General features: G+C 40.6%; 1 protein-coding gene across 1 annotated transcript in view; it reads right to left on the reverse strand.

The window, feature by feature from the left end:
• slc30a6 (solute carrier family 30 member 6) overlaps positions 1-17,852 on the reverse strand; it is a 129,405-nt gene that overhangs the window by 21,869 nt on the left and 89,684 nt on the right. The window contains exons 7-10 of the mRNA XM_037687155.1: positions 16,591-16,671; positions 13,693-13,728; positions 7,176-7,270; positions 558-606 (exon numbers count right to left, since the gene is read on the reverse strand). Coding sequence (XP_037543083.1) covers positions 558-606; positions 7,176-7,270; positions 13,693-13,728; positions 16,591-16,671 — 261 coding nt within the window. The remainder of the gene's footprint in view (positions 1-557; positions 607-7,175; positions 7,271-13,692; positions 13,729-16,590; positions 16,672-17,852) is intronic.

A 17,852-nucleotide genomic window follows, 5' to 3' on the forward strand; every position in this document is an offset into this window, starting at 1 on the left:
ATTTGAGTCTGTCTGTATGTATATTTTTGACCCTGTGTGAAAACAAAGAAAACCCCACTATAAATTTTAATAAGTCACCTCAATTATTGTATTCAAAAGCAATGAAGTTGTATGTCGTATATTAATTTCACATCATATAAACATTTACTTGCCTATAATTCAGTTCACTTTGTGGCCCTTTGACTTCTGGAGTGAGTTTGCGTTCTTGTTTTACTCTGATGGGAAATATGGAAAATAATCTTCCAACTATGTCAGTTTGATCAATGAGCTGTTCTGTCTTTAACCAAGAGGACATGTGTCTTTGATGAAGACTGAGAATGGTCTTTCGACTTCTGAGGCGGCCCAAATGTGCACGTATATTAACACACCTGGACAAGCAGATGCAGTATAAGACACAGGAGGGGTAGTTTTACCACAGCGATGTGTTTTAGTGTCGAGTCAGTGTAAACAGATCCTCCTGAAAACTGAGATTTGCTGATGAGGTGGGGAAAAGAGAGAAAGAACAAGAACAGAAGGACAGGTTGGCTGAGGGGAGAAGGTTGTGTTCATGTTCTTACCTTCGACTCAGGTCGGCCACGTGCTCCTGAAGCCAACTGCTGCTGGCCGCTGTGGAGAAGAAGGTGCATTTGATTTCAAAGATATCAGTCCAAGAAATTTAACACAACTTCATCAACAGAAGCCCAATCATCGTAAACTTTAGGACCCGTTTGCAAAAAGCTACGAACAAAAATAACCCTTAAGGATTGTTTGGCAAATCAATGGCAGAAAAATGTCTAGGTTTTCTTAGAAAACAAAAAACAAAAGACGTTTTATGCTTGAAAAATTCAAAGGTCAGAGTTAAAAACATTCATTTAAAAATGGATAAGCGAAAGAGAAACATCAGCCACTTTAAAAGAAAACTATAAAAATATGAAGACTGAGTCCGATCTGTAATTCAGGGGAAAATATTGTAAGCGTGAGTCTTTTTAGTGAGGTAAAGAAATAAATGAATAAATAAATAAATACCAGTAAATAAATAAAAACATAAATACAATACAATCACAAAAGAAAGAGGTATAATCATAAAATGTTTGCTACATTGTGCTCTAGGCAAAAAGCAGGTTAAGGAAGTCACTTAAGGTTTTATTTTCTAGTAATATTTATTTTATTATTTATTTTGTTTGTAAGACCATCTCACTTTTGTGTGCGTCTTGTGTTTCTATTGATATACCTTGCTGGTAGGATATATTGTCACAGCATCTGTAAGTTTCAGATAGTTTTAGTAGTATTATCTCCAGCAACATCAGGTTGTTGGTCATACTGAAAAATTCTCTCCTTGGCTTGGTGTCGGGTCAAGAACTCATCACATCCCATCCCGCTTCAATTCAGTGTGTCTATCATTGAACACGTGTGTGTGTGTGTGTCTTTGTTTGTTTTGCCAGCAAGACTGAGTCAGACTAAACAAACACTTTAATGGAGTGACTTATTTATGATCCGAGTGTTTGAAGAGGACATTTCCGAGTGTCGTTATGCTGCACGGTCTCCCAGAAACTGCATTACTGCTCTCTGGAACATGTTGCATAATGCACTTTCATAGTCCCCGATGGAATGTGTGTATGTGTGTGCGCGTGCGTTTAAGTATGTGTGCATGCATGTGTGTGTGTCTGTATTTATAGGTTGAACATACCTCGCTTCCTAAATGTCAGATGTTAAGTGATGTTGAGACTGTTCTGAGAGCAACAACAAACAGCTAAAACACATTGACCTCACGCATCAGTGAACTAACAATGAGTCAGCTGGAGGAAGCGGGGGAAAAAGGAAATCAAGACATAAAAAAAAAAGAGGAAGAGGAGGAAACTAATATATGAAGACATGCTTCAGGAAATTTCAGCATCCATAATTTTATATTCTAAAGCCCATTAATAATTTGGGACATACTTTTTGTAATAATTAAGCTTTGTCACAGCCAGACCCTTATTTTGGTTATTATCTACTTGCTTTATTTTAAAACTCCAAGTTGAAACCTCTTCTTATTTTTCTAATAAACTTTTAAATGCTGAATTCACATGATCCTCTTCTCCTGAACATAAAAGGTATAATTAGAAAACATTAAGTGTGAAATTAGACACTTTTTTGGGGGGGCAGTCATGACAGAAAAACCTAAGAAAGTATACTGAGTAATATAGAAGCTAATGATAGAGAATCTGCTGAGTTACTGGTTGCCATGGTGATTCACATCTGTTTGGGGAAGTGGAAAGGGAAGGGCAGCCCACAGCAGCCTTTAGGACACAAACAGACCTAAAGGAACGTAGTGGCCGTATGAACACTGGAAGTTGCATCAAAAAAGTTCTTAAACCATGAGACACAGGCAGGACTGATAGCCACACATGTTATTATTCATGTTCCTTCAGTGTGTAACTTTGGAGATATGAAACATTAGAAAAACTCTTCACTTAAAGTTTTGCAGAAAATTCTTATCTAAGATACAATGAAAGTCATTGAAAGTTTAGATGTGTGCACTTTAGAGAGGGTGGAGAAGAAAAACAGGTTCTGTTGAGTTGAGACTCACTGGGTAAAGAAAACTCAAGTTACCTACCTTTAAAATTTAAACCGTACAGAAAAGTAAAAACTGTGAAAATATAGTTTTGTTTCCAAAACCAAAACTACTATCTACCAAAGTTAAGTCAAGTACTCTGGACGGATTCAAAAGAAAAAAAAAGAAAAAAACTTGTTGACACGTTTCGTCTTTAATCCAAAATACTTCTTCAGTCTGAGGAGCTGCAATAAACTCAGTCTTATAAACAGCCCCTTCTCATAGTGGATCAACCAGTTTGTTGTTGACATCCAAAACTAGCTGTTCACATGATAAATGAGGAACATCAGCCTAATGACCGATTGTTAGTGCTCTGATGGTCGCTTGCTATTCACTCAGCCCTCTGTGGATAGCAATGTAATAATAATTACACATTTTGCAATTTTATTTTAATATTTTTTTTACTGAAATGTGGAGTTTATTTAAACAAAAGACCCTTAAAGAGTTAAAATAAAAATTAAAAAGTCATTTAAATTTGATATTTCTATTTCAGGCTGAGATAGTTCTAAAACAATTTTTTTTGTAGGAAAAAAAAAAACAGTATTTTTAAGCAGTTAAATAAGGTGGATGATTTTCCCCTAGGAAACATAAATGGTCATGAAGTTAACGGACAATACAAGGGTTAAGCAAGTTGAGCATTCCATGAAGGAATCTCCAAAAAACTAAATTTTAATTGTGTAAAAATGTTACAACCAAACAAAATAATTTTTTTTTTAAACAAAACAGTTCATTCATGTAAAGTCCAACTTCTTAGGACCCATTTAAACTTTGAATGAGGTTTTTACTGTGAAGTATGATTGAGCTATAGAGCTCCAAAGAGGACTGGGCTTTTCACTCAATTCACCATAATCCCATTGTTCTCTAAGGGGATTTCTTCGCTGTTGTGTATTTTTTCAAATTTAATCTACTTTGAATGGCGTACTGCTACCAAAAGTCATAGCGCACCATTACTAATCAAACCACGTTTTGATGTATGTTTTGCAAGGGGTTATCCAAAAGTGTGGGATGAGCAGTAACTCAAAAATTGAAATGGAAAAGGAAAAATGGCATGACAATGACCTAAATTAAATCTTCTGGCCAACATTAACTTTAAATATTTGAGGTGTGAGACAACTATAAAAAAAAGGTTTAAAACGATCATAGTGTTTATCAGCATTAAATTCCCAACTGCAACTTTAGGCAGGTGCTGTTAAGGTGTTTAGGTGTGAATTGCCTATCTACATATGTGTGTGTGTCTTATCTCACTCAGCCTTATAACCCGAATCTCTCACTCACTGCTGTTTGAATTGAGAAAGCTCCTCAGATGAGAAGCGAAACGTCTTCTGTTACAAATAAAGTCCAGTTGTTTTTGTATTGAACGCTTTTTGAACTTTAGGCAGGGTTACACATCATCTTTCTCTGTGTAGTACCAGCAAACTTTATACTAAAAAATACAGCTTTTCAGTTATTTACTAAATAAATATTGAAATCATCAAGGAAAAAAAAACAGATCCTTCAAAAACAATTTTTTTTTTTTTTACTGACAAAAACTGTGACGTGTGATCTGGAGTGGTGTGACTGGGAAAAATGGCATCTCTGATCTGAACCCAAGCAGTGTTCTATAGTTGGACTTCTGTGCTAGTCATAGTTTGTCCATCATGAACACCATGTTTGAACATAAGGGTGTTCATAAGTGCACTTGGCATCAGGACGCCCTAGGTCGTAGATCGATGATTACCTTTGTAGTCATGTCATCTGATTTGCGTCCGTTTGTTTCAGACATTCAGGTGAAAAGAGGAGCTGAGCTAGCAATTGATCACCACCTGGGGTGAGTTGGGTCAGATGGTGGGGGAAGATGGCAGACAGATCCGGTAGACCCCAAAATGTAGTGAGGGTTTGCTGGGAACACCTGGCAGAAGAACCTGTCAGAAAGATCTTCAACTCACACCTCCGAGAGAGCTTTAACCACATCCCAGCTAAGGCAGGGGATATTGAGTCTGAGTGGGCCATGTTCCGCACATTAGTTGTTGAAGTGACTGCCTTGAGCTGTGGCCACAAGGTTGTAGGTGCTTATCGCAGTGGTCATCCATGAACTTGGTGGTGGACACCCTGGGTTAGGGAGGCTGTCAAGCTGAAGAAGGAGTCTTATTGGGCCTTGTTGGCCGGTGGGACTCTGGATGTAGCTGAGGGGTATCGGAGGGCCAAACAGTCTGCAGCCTTGGCTGTTGCTGAGGTAAAAGCTTGGATGTGGGAGGAGTTCAGTGAGGCCTTGGATATAGACAGTCAGTTCCAATGAGATTCAAGCAAACCATCAGGAGGCTGAGGAGAGGAAAGCAGCACTTGACTAACACCGTGTTCAGTGAAGGTGGGGTGCTGTTGACCTCAACCAGTGATGCCATAGGGAGGTGGAAGGAATACTTCTGAGACCTTCTTAACTCCAACAGCACATCTTCCATGGAGGAAGCTGACTAGAGGGGCTTCGGGTTTGGTCTGTCCATAACTGTGGCTGAAGTCACTGAGGTGATTAAAAAGCTCTGCAGTGGCAGGGCTCCAGGGCGGATGAGAATCACCTTTATTTCCTTAAGGCTCTGGATGTTGTGGAGATGTCTTGGTCAACACGCCTTTGCAATGTTGCGTGGACATCGGGGGCAGTGCCACTGGATTGGTGGTTCCCCTCATCAAAAAGGGGGATGGGAGGTTGTTATCTAATTATAAGAGCATAACTCTATTTCGCCTCCCAGGTAAGGTCTACTCAGGGGTAATGGAGAAGCGATTCCGATAGCTGGTGGAACCTCAGATCCAGGAGGAACAATGTTCTGTCCTGGCTGTGGAACACTGGATCAGCTCTTTACCTCACTAGGTTTCTCAAGGGGTCATGGGAGTTTGCCCATCCAGTCTAAATGTATTTTGTGGACTTGGAAAAGGCTTTCAAGCATGTTCCTCAAGGTATACTGTGTGTGTGTGTGTGTGTGTGTGTGTGTGTGTGTGTGTGTGCGTGCGTGTGTGTGTGTGTGTGTGTGTGTGTGTGTGCGTGAGGAGGGGGGGTGCTCAGTGAGTATGGGATTGGGGGTTCGTTGCTATGGACTGTTCAGTCCCCATACAAGCGGTGCAAGAGTTTGGTTCACATCGCCAGTAGTAAGTCAGACCACTTTAGGGTGGGAGTTGGGACTCTGCCAAGACTGTCAGTTGTCACTGATTCTGTTCATAACTTTTATGGACAGAATTTCTCAGTGCAGCCAGCGGGCAGAGGGAGTCCTGTTTGATGACCTAAAGATTCCATCTCTGCTCTGTTGGTGTCATCACACCATGATCTCCAGCTCTCACTGGAGTGGTTCGCAGCAGAGTATAAAGTGGCTGGAATTAGAATCAGCGCCACCAAATCTGAGGCCATGGTCCTCAGTCAGAAAAGGATGGATTGCTCACGTCAGGTCGAAGGTGAGGATCTGCCTCAAGTGGAGGAGTTCAAGTATCTTGCGGTTTTGTTCACGAGTGAGGGAAGAATGGAGCATGAGATTGACAGATGAATTGGTGTACTGTCTGCAGACTCTGTGCAGGTCCGTGGTGAAGAGGGAGCTCAGCTGTAAGGCAAAGCTCTACGTTTTCCGGTCAGTCTACGTTCCTACCCTCACCAATGCCCACAAACTTTGAGTGGTGACAGAGAGAATGAGATCACGGATACAGGAGGTTGAAATTAGTTTCCTCTGCAGGGTAGCTGTACTCCCTTAGAGATATGGTGAGAAGTTATCCGGGACAGACTATGAGTACAACTGTTGCTCCTCCACATCAAAAGGAGCCAGTTGAGGTGGTTTGGGCATCTGGCAAGGATGCTTCCTAGGCATCTCCATAGGGAGGTGCTTCGGGCATGCATGACTGGGATGAGACCCGAGGGAAAACCCAGGATACACTGGAGAGACCATGTCTCTTAGTTGGTCTGGGAATGCCTTGGAGTCCTCCCAGAAGAGCTGGAAGAGGTGGCTGTGGAACGAGATGTCTAGGCCTCCTTGCTCAAGCTACTGTCCCAACGACCCAACGTCGAAACAAGTGGAAGATAATGGATGAATGAAAAATGAGTCAGAACATCATTTCACTTTGTCACCTTAACCAGGGCTGTTCAATTAGTGGCCCAGGGGTCACATCCAGCCCACGCATGAGCTTAGTTCAACCAGTCAATTCAATTTTCAATTCAGTTTATTTATATAGTGCCAAGTAAAAACAGAAGTTATCTCGGAGCACTGAACAAAAACATTTGTATACAACAGTGAGTTCATTTAAAATAAAATTAGTTTTCATATTAGAAGGAAAAATCAATAAGAGAAACAGAACAAATAGCTAATATTTCCACCAAAAAGGTGATCCTTTTATACTGCTTTCCAACGAATTCATTAAAAATGAAACAATAATTTTAAGCCTGAATCAAATTTACATGACATTCATTTTTGTCTGGCTCCTGAGAAGTTCACTTTCAGTAACTGTGTCCCACTGTGCAATTTAGTTGAATAGCCCTTACCCTTAACTATAATAAAAAACTAACTTCAGTTCCCCAAACTCAATAATAAAAACTGCTTCTTTTCTTTTGTGATAAAAACACAGACATTAGATATGATTATTACAGGGTAGACAGTACCTTCAGAAACGTAGGCAAATGGTTTGTTCCTGACAGACAGCAAAGTCAAAAGATTAAAGAAGAGGGCAACGAAGGTTCCGACCAATAGCCGGCCACTGTGGAGAAAAACAAGAAGTGATTTAGTGAGGATTGAAGATTTTGTGCTTATTTTTCATTCAAACACATTATAAGTTATCCAACACTTGGGTGCTATCATTATATCACATTATTTGTTTCTAAATTCTATAACATTCTTCAATGGTAACGGGTTCTGGACAAAACTGCAGGAAGGCCAGTAAAAAAAGCAAAACAAAGCAAAAAGAAAACAACCCCTGTCCTTTTTCAGCTATGCCTGTGGAACCAGGGCAAAACGGAAATGGTAAATGGACTGTACTTGTATAGCGCCTTTCTATCTAATCAAGATACTCAAAGTGCTTTACAACACAATCTGTGCCCTCATTTACCTCTACACCAGGGGTGTCAAACTCACTTACAAAAGGGGTCCAAAATTAAAACCTTTTTTCAAACTAAGGGCCAATTTCAGAAACTACATTAACTCAAATCAGATACCCAAAATACCTAATAGGGCCAAGGACACATATGCACAGAGGATCGAGGGTCAATTCATCTCAGAAGACCCACGGAGCACGTGAAGGGGCATTAAGTGTATAACAGATTATAAAGGTAGAAGCAAACAATGCGCCAAAGACTGCCTGATGCTCTCCACAAGTTATATGCACGCTTTGGAGACCTGAACAGACACCCAGCACCAGACTCACCTCAGCACCAGATGAAGAGATTCTCAGCGTGACCACAGCAGAACTAAGGAGTACTTTCAGGAGGATTAATCTGCACAAGGCAACCGGCACAGACAACATCCCCGGGAAAGTGTTGAAAGAATGTGCCAATCAGCTCTGCGAGGTGCTGGCTGACATCTTTAACACCTCTTTTACCCTGGCAACAGTTCCCACCTGCATGAAGACTGCTACCATCATCCCAGTCCCAAATAGCTCTACAGCGACTGGTCTGAATGTCTATTGGCCAGTTGCCGTCACCCCGATAGTCACTAAATGCTTTGAAAAACTGGTCATGACCCACATCAAAACAACCATCAACGTCAACGAGGACCCTCATCAGTATGCATATCGCGAGAACCAATCAACAGAAAATGTCATCTCCTCTGTGGTCCACACGGCTCTCACCCACCTCGAGCAGGACTCCTACGTCTGTATGCTATTTGTGGACTTGATATATCTGCCTTCATCACCATGATCCCCCAAACCCTGATGGACAAACTATTCATACTAGGACTAAGCCCCTCCATTTGCAACTGGGCCTTAGACTTCTTAACAAACAGACCTCATTTTGTGAGGATCCACAACTTTTCCTCCTCCACCATAACCCTCAGCACTGGCTCTCCTCAGGCATCTGTGCTGAGCCCCCTCCTATTCACTCGGTTCACATATGATTGTGCATGTACCCATCCAGGCTGTCATATTGTAAAGTTTGCAGATGATACAGCAGTGGTGGGATGCATCACAAACAATGATGAGTCCAGCTACAGGCAGGAGGTGGTACACCTGGAGAGCTGGTGCAAAGAAAATAACCTTCACAGCAATGTGAAGAAGACAAAAGAGATGATCGTGGACTTCAGAGGAACAAACACACCTACACCCCCCTGAAATTAAAAGGATCTGTGGTGGAAGTGGTCTCCAGCTACAAGTACTTGGGTGTACATCTGAATGACAACCTCAACTGGGGCAACAACCCCACCAGCCTGATCAAGAAAGCTCATCAGAGACTCTACTTCCTCAGGCAACTGAGGCGAGCTGGTCTGGGAAGCTCAGTCCTCACCTCCTTCTACAGGTGTGCAGTGGAGAGCATCCTGTGCACCAGCATCAACGTGTGGCATGGAGGCTGCACAGCTGCAGAAAGAAAAGCTTTGCAGAGAGTGGTGAAGGCTGCACAGAAGTCTGTTGGAGTCAGCCTCCCCACCATCCCAGACATTTACACCTCTAGATGCAGGAAGAGGGCCACCTGCATCATGAAGGACCTCACTCACCCAGCACACACACTTTTTGTCCCACTCCCCTCAGGAAGGAGGTTAAGGAGCATTAAGTGCAGAACCACTAGACTGAGGAACAGCTTCTACCCTGAGGCTTAGACTCATGAATCTCTAACCAGGATAATCACTGTGAAAAAAATTACATCATGTTGCTGCTGATCTGCTTCATGTTGATGTGTTTATGCGTGCTCATCTGCTCACACAGACTCATGTTCGTGCTACTGTTCGGTATAATGTTTTTATGCTACTAATGTTTAGTGTACAGGTCCTTCTAAAAAATTAGCATATTGTGATAAAGGTCATTATTTTCCATAATGTAATGATAAAAATGAAACTTTCATATATTTCAGATTCATTGCACACCAACTGAAATATTTCAGGTCTTTAATTGTTTTAATACTGATGATTATGGTATACAGCTCATGAAGACCCAAAATGCCTGTCCCAAAAAATTAGCATATCATGAAAAGGTTCTCTAAACAAGCTATTAACCTAACCATCTGAATCAACAACGTAACTCTAAACACCTGCAACAGATTCCTGAGGCTTTTAAAAACACCCAGCCTTGTTCATTACTCAAAACCGCAATCATGGGTAAGACTGCCGACCTGACTGCTGTCCAGAAGGCCATCATTGACACCCTCAAGCAAGAGGGTAAGACACAGAAAGAAATTGCTGAACGAATAGGCTGTTCCCAGAGTGCTGTATCAAGGCACCTCAGTGGGAAGTCTGTGGGAAGGGAAAAGTGTGGCAGAAAACGCTGCACAACGAGAAGAGGTGACCGGACCCTGAGGAGGATTGTGGAGAAGGGCCAATTCCAGACCTTGGGGGACCTGCGGAAGCAGTGGACTGAGTCTGGAGTAGAAACATCTAGAGCCACCGTGCACAGGCGTGTGTAGGAAATGGGCTACAGGTGCCGCATTCCCCAGGTCAAGCCACTCTTGAACAAGAGACTGCGTCAGTAGCATCTCGCCTGGGACTGCTGCTGAGTGGTCCAAAGTTATGTTCTCTGATTAAAGTAAATTTTGCATTTCCTTTGGAAATCAAGGTCCCAGAGTCTGGAGGAAGAGAGGAGACACAGAATTCACATTGCTTGAGGTCCAGTGTCAAGTTTCCACAGTCACTGGGGTGTCATGTCATCTGTTGGTGTTGGTCCACTGTGTTTTATCAAGCGCAGGGTCAATGTAGCTAGCTATCAGGAGATTTTGGAGCACTTCATGCTTCCATCTGCTGAAAAGCTTTATGGAGATGAAGATTTCATTTTTCAGCACGACCTGGCACCTGAGATAGGCAAACTATCTCAATTTTTTTCCTGGGATGTAATGGAAACAAAGACGCTCTGTCTCCCTCCCCACCCCCTCCCTTCCCCAAGGTCATGGACCTGTGACAGAGCTCAACCGAGCTGACTGATAAACAAACACCTCTTATCAGGACTATGGCTAGGGGGGAGCTCTGGCTACGACCTTCCCTCAAACTCAATGCCTCCACTGGCCTCCCTCACCTCCCCTGGTGCAGCAACCTAGGAGATGTGAAGGTGCCAAGGGCTGCGTCACTCACCTGGCAGCTGTGCTGGGACCCCCATCCCCTACCCACTCAACACGCAAATGTATTATGTTTATTTATGTTGCTTTGCTGTGGTAGATTTTTTTGATGTCTCAAACCGTGCCCTGTCTAGGACACAGTGTGAGAGATCCTTTTTTTATACCTCTCTCCTTATGTTTTCTTCCCTTTTTCTTATCTAAGGAACAGAGGCAGCACATCTTAGAAGCTGCAGCCCCTGTACACTTCTGTCCATCTTTAGGACGGCTGTATAGATAATAATTTCATTGTACTTCACTGTGCAAGGATAATAAATGCATTCCGATTCTGATGTGATTACCTGAGGCATTCACTGTGTGTCAAAAACCCACCCCCAAGAAGGGTGGGTGTTGGGCAGCTATATGAGCACCAAGGTATGTCAAAGGAAAATGTTATTCAGTAGCAGGAAGTCTGCCAAAATAAAATATATAAAAAAATGTAAATTATAATAAAAGTACACAAATTAGCCACTCTTGTGTATAAGCAGCAGAGTTCAAAGCGTGAAAAAAAAAAAGTAGTGGCTTATACACAGGCCATTATGGTATATACATACAGTTCATCCAGAATATATTCAGTCTCCACCAAACTCCACCCAGAAAGGTCCCTGGCCAGGATTTGATTTAGCGACCTTCTCGCTGAGAGGCAACAGCTTCTACCAACTGAGCCACCACAAAATTGTCTACACACAGTAACCTATTATGACAATGTGAAAAGATTTTTATATCTTTGTAAATTGCAAAAATGCAAATACAAATTGCAAATGCAGAACAACATCCACATAGCATGAGTCTGTCACTGCCATGCCTCACTGTAGGGATGGTATTGTGCTGGTGATGAGCGTTGCCTGGTTTCCTCCAAACATGACTCTTGGCATTCACAACAAAGAGTTCAATCTTTGTCTCAAAATACCAGAGAATTTAGTTTCTCATGGTCTGAGAGTTCTTCAAGTGCCTTTTGGCAAATTCCAGATGGGCTGCCATGTGTCTTTTATTAAGGAGTAGCTTTCATCTGGCCACTCTACCATACAGGCCTGATTGGTGGATTGCTGTAGAGATGGTTAAACTTCTGGAAGGTTCTCCTCTCTACAGAAAGGACTGTTGGAGCTCTGACAGAGTGACCATCAGGTTCTTGGTCACCTCCCTGACTAAGGCCCTTCTTCTCTGATCGTTCAGTTTAGACGGCCAGCCAGCTCTAGCAAGAGTCGGGGTGGTTCCAAACTTCTTCCATTTACGAATGATGGAGGCCACTGAGCTCACTGGGACATTCAAAGCAGCAGAAATGTTTCTGTATCCTTCTCCAGATTTGTGCCTCAACACAATCCTGTCTTGGAGGTCAACAGAAAATTCCTTTGACTTCATGTTTGGTGTTTGTGCTCTGACATGCACTGTCAGCTGTGGGACCTTCTATAGACAGGTGTGTGTTTCCAAATCAAGTCCAATCAACTTCATTTACCACAGGTGGACTCTATTTAAGTTGTACAAACATCTCAATGATGATCAGTGGAAACAGTATCCGAGCTCAATTTGGAGCTTCATGGCAAAGGCTGTGAATACTTGAATGTGATTTCTTAGCTTTCTAATTTTAATAAATGTGTAAAAACCTCAAAAGATCTTCACATTGTCATAATGGGGTATCTTGTGTAGAAATTTGAAGAAAGAGATTACCGGTAATTTAATACAATTTGGAATAAGGCTATAACATGCGTAAAATGTGGAAAAAGTTAAGCGCTGTGAACACTTTGCAGATGCACTGTATATATATTTGTGTGAGTACACACGTGCACGCACTCTTTGTGTTTGAATGGGTTTTCTCCGGCTTATCAGATTTCCTCCTGAAGACTAAATACATGCATGTTTAAGCCGTCTTCAGACCCAGGCCTCCCTTGAAAAATAAATCTATGATCTCAGTTGAATTTGTCTGGTTAAATAAAAAGTAAAATAAAAATTGTATTTAAAAAAAAAAACCTCCTGTAGATTTGTATGTAATAATCAGTAAGATCTGATGTAACTGTAGATCTAGAACATTTGTTCTAGATCCTCAAATACTTACTGATATTGATTTAGATATATGTCTGGATAACAATATGCTATTGAAATAATGTGACTTTTTGGATACTGGACTTGATTTTAAATGGCAGCTATCCACTTTGATATTGGCCCCACTCAGTATTGCAATTAGCTTGACAAGCTAAATATTTACACACAAAGATTTAATTTGATCTTAGACGTCCCCAAAACTGAATGAATAACATCTTCAAGACTTGTCTAAAACACACAAATTAATACACTAAATGCACAACATAATTTATTCATGGGTGTAAAAACTGTTTTATGCAATCACTGCCTACACAAAGATTAGATTAGACAGAGGGAATAGAGGTGTTGCTCCACCACCCTCCTTTTAGCAGCCAATCATGTCCATTCAGACAAGAAGAAAATTGATCTGAGGCTAATGGGTTTAAATGAGTATAAATCTCATCATTATTCTGTTTGATACTGGAGTTGCGAGACGAAATCTGAAAGGGACATCTGTGTTTCAGTAAAACTGTCAGGTGAATCAGATTCTTAAAAAACTAATTAAGACAACTTTTCATTCAGTTGATGGAAACATCGCTCTCACCTTAAGCATCTATTAAAATAACTCTGCAGGTGTGGAAAAATACAACCTATCAGTGAGGAAAAGTGAACAGTGAACGTGTCAGTCGTCTAAATCCGTAGCTGTTTGTTGGCCTGTCTGACCTAGTTGTTTGGGATGTTCTGTTCTCACAACAGCTGGCTCTGTGAGTGTGTTTTCCCCTCAGAGACACACAAGAGGATATCATGTTTGTTTATTTTACATTGTAATGTGGGAATCTGTGTGTGTGTGTGTGTGTGTGTGTGTATGAATAATACTTACGTGTGGACCTCAGGCTGCTCCATGAAGCGCTCCACACTAACAAAACAGAAACAAACAGAGTAAACAACAGTGGCCGGGTGGGACTGAGCTGAACATGTGTGTGTTTGTCTGCGTGCTACACGGAGGGGGAAGGGAAAGGAGGTGATGGAGACACATGAAATGAACGAGAAGAGACAAGGAGCAAACAAAAGGAGAGAGAGAACAGGATATTCATTTATACACATGAAGAAGCAAAATGACAGCCACTTCTTTCATTTGAGCCAGCATCAAATGTAGATCACCAAGAGAAACATGAAGATCAGACGAAACAGCAAAACCTGTCTGCTGCCTTCGGCACAAAACAGAAACACCTGCTAACACCTACAATATTGTTCAAACTCCTGATCCATCACTCATTTCTCTTAAAGTTGTCTTGAAATGAGAAACGGATCAAACCTTTCAAAAGTTCTCCAGACTTTTTGCAGGTGTTTACGGTTGTTTTGTTTTTTTTTCCCTGCACTGAGGGAACGCTGCAGGTAATGAAGGCCAGAGAGCACACGCTGTAACTGCACTGACGATGTTACAAGTGGGAGGAGATACAAGAAGGTAGCACACCAAGGAGGGATTTATAAATGAAGATGCACCAGTGTGAGAGCCTACATGTAGATAATGATGACCAACTGACCAATGAGTGCAGTGCAGTGATGGGTACAGTAGTTACAGACAGAATCCAACATCTGCAAGCAGCTGGCAGGAGCACTCATGTACATAATTTCACCATAATCAACAGCTGGCAGAAAAGTTTCAGTTACAAGTCGATTTCTAGCATTCAGTGTTAGGAGTATTGGGAAGAATATAAAGTTTCAAACAAGCACTAGAATTATTTTAGAATAATTAACAGGCTAAAGATCACAAATAGAGATAGTCTCTCAGTGGGTTGTGACTCACTGCCAACTCAAAATTGCAACAGAAAAAAGGCAAATTTTCAAGTTGGAATCTCATGGAATTTAGATTGTTGCATAAAACGGTCAATGAGCCATGCAGCCGCATTTTGCACAGGTTAATTTTTTTAAATTATGTATTTCTTTACTCCATCTACATACCTTTGTACCTATGCTTTGATAAAAGGTGGATACACTTTGTACCCACCTTGACAGCCATCCCTAGTTGCAATGAGTCTACTGGGGTACACTGCTGAAATGAAGATAGGCAGATTTGCACCAGTTTGTTTTTTTTCTATTTACCAAGAGCGTGGTTAAACCTTCAGACTTGAGATGTTCAGAGCAGCAGCCCAAATTTTTTTTTCTGCTGTAAGCAGAGCTCCTATGTAGGTGTCACAATACACTTCCAGTGCTCTAACATTAATTCTTTCTTACAAATGAGACAATTGTGTCTCAACAGGACTAACCTGCATAAATCAAGGGAATGAAATGAGAATTATGGAAACTAAACTGAGACGGGTTTAAAATGGGTTTTAGATGCCAGCTGCAACTAATGTAAGAGTAAGTTTGTGGCAATAATTTTCCCAATATGTTCAATATTTAAACTAGAGGACTGCAAGCCTTTGCAACTCAGGTGATATAAATTGAGGTGCCCTACAAATGTTTCAAGCAGTTTTGTAGATTCCCTTGCAAATACCGTTTGCCAACTCAGTGAGATACTGGAAGATACCTGTGTATGTGTGTGAAATTGTAGAGTGTGGGTTATTGGGCACATCCTCCCCTCCCCGAAAACTGACCTCAAGACAACCCCAAACCTGATGCCCAGAAGTGAGTGTGAGGGTGTAACACTGACACACAGAGACATGGGTGTTCCTATGACCTCAGGAGTTCAGAAGCTCGCACACACAATGACACACACTTGTAAACTTATTTTAAAACAGGAACTTGCTCTCAGACACTTTTGTACAATTAGTTGGGAGTTACCAAATTCTGTTCTTTGGCTTTAAATTCATAAATGTTCATAAAATAAAATAAAATAAACTGGTTAATGTAAATTGAAATAAAGGATTTTTTTTCTTTTGTTAATTTATATACATTCATTTTCATATTATATATCTATATCTACACAGACAGACATGTATATACATATACAGTAGTTTCTCGTTTATCGCGGGTGTTAGGTAACAGCCCCCCCCCCCCTCCGGCTATAAGTAAAAAACGTGAAATATGGATAGTAGTGCAAGAGGAGTGCAGCAGGACATCAAAGGGTTAACCCTTCATGCAGCCGATGCAGCACGGAGCAGAAATGTACTTCTTGATCAATTACACTGTAACAACTGATGTTAGAAGTTCTAAAATTATTAAAAATAGCTTTTAACACTTTTATATTCTGTAATTATGATGATTTTACAAAGTAACATACTTTGAATTTTAAGTTGGAAGACAAAAGTAGATCGGAGCATCTGAACAGCAAAGGGTTAACCCTTCACAAAGCTTCTGTAGCAAAGAGGAGAAATGCGGGGTGGCAGAGAGCAGAGATCATGACACGCTGCAGTAGGGAGCTTCTCCCTGCACCTGTGGTCTGCACACAGGTGCTAAATGATTTTAAATAATTTATTTTAAACAAACAATCCATGCCGTTTGTGCAGCTCATCCATCAATCAGCCAATTGTGTGTCATGTCCAATCTTACTTTGAAAAACCGCAAAAGAACAAGTCTTCAAAAATCAAACAGTGAAGAAGCGAGGGACTACTGTATGTATGTTTATATATATATATATATATATATATATATATATATATACACATACATTAAATTAACAAGATAAGAAGCAAACTGAAAAAAGTTTTTTAAAAATACATGAGAGATCCTAAATTAAAGCTTAAATACAAACAGACATAAAAATGCTTTAAAATAAAACTTGCTTCTTATTACTTCGTGATTGATATCACACGAGCTGTGGAGAGAAATATTTTACCTTTCCTTCAGGATGAACAAGGCTCCCAGCTGTACAAGAACAGTGGAGGCAAAAACTGCCAAAACCTCCAGTCGTTCAAACCTGAAAAGAAAAACACAAATTATAAAGAAATGTAAACAACACATCCACGGTTAGAAAAAAAAAAAAAAACAGTTAAAATAAGAACAACAAAAAGATAACTAAAAACTATATTAGTGATTCTTGGCTAAAAACAAAATCTTTACCTGCTTGATATGCAGGAAAAGTTCAAAGTGAATGGTTCTTTCTTTCTTTCTTTCTTTCTTTCTTTCTTTCTTTCATATATATATATATATATATATATATATATATATATATATTGTTGTTAAACGTTAGCTATATAAAGACTAAACTTCATTGTCAGTCCATTTCTCCTCAGCTTTTACAGTGAAAATTTCCCAAAATCTTTCCATTTATGAAGCTTAGTTTCCAGAAAAGCACTCCTATAATTTTTAGATGTTAGATCTCAAATTAAATGCTAGCTCAGTCATATTTCATAGTTAAAACATCATTTCAACATTAAATAAGTCACAGACATTTAGATTTTAAATGACTGAGCTGACATTTTGATACGTTTAAGAATAATTCCATTCAAAAAGTTAATCTTTAATAGGTTATAGATTCAGGGCCCACAATTTAAACGACTTCAAATGTTTATTAAGTTTATTTTTACATAATTTGGGCTTCCAGCTCATGAAACCCACGAAAACAGGGTTTCAGAAAACTTTGCATAATGTGAAGACAACTAAATGTTGATGGGAAAGGTAAATGGTAAATGGACTGTACGTATATAGCCCTTTTCTATCTTAAGACACTCAAAAGCTCTTTACACAACAATCTGTGCCCTCATTTACCCGTTCAGACAGCACTCTACTAGATCTGTACAAAGCTAATTGAAGAAATCATTCTAAAGAGACTAATCAGTGATTTATCACACCCATACACCGATGGGACACACATCAGAGGCAATGAGGGGTTCAGTGTCTTGCCCAGGGACACTCTGGCATGTGAATGCTGGTGGATTCGAACCCTCAACTCTTGCATAGTAGGATGACTGCTCTAACCATTCAGCCACAGTTGCCTCTTAAATAAAGGTGAAACAGGAAAGGTGAAGCATCCACATTTGCCTCCACCCTCATTTGCCCCATTGTGGTCCCATAAGCAAGGTCCTTAACTGCCCTTGCTCTCTGGGCGCCTTAGACGGTAGCCCTCTTAGACGGTAGCCCTCCTAGATGGTAGCCCTC

Source organism: Nematolebias whitei, chromosome 1 (assembly GCF_014905685.2).
Source record: "Nematolebias whitei isolate Nwh7 chromosome 1, NemWhi1, whole genome shotgun sequence".
In the NCBI taxonomy this organism is placed as follows: Eukaryota; Metazoa; Chordata; class Actinopteri; order Cyprinodontiformes; family Rivulidae; genus Nematolebias; species Nematolebias whitei.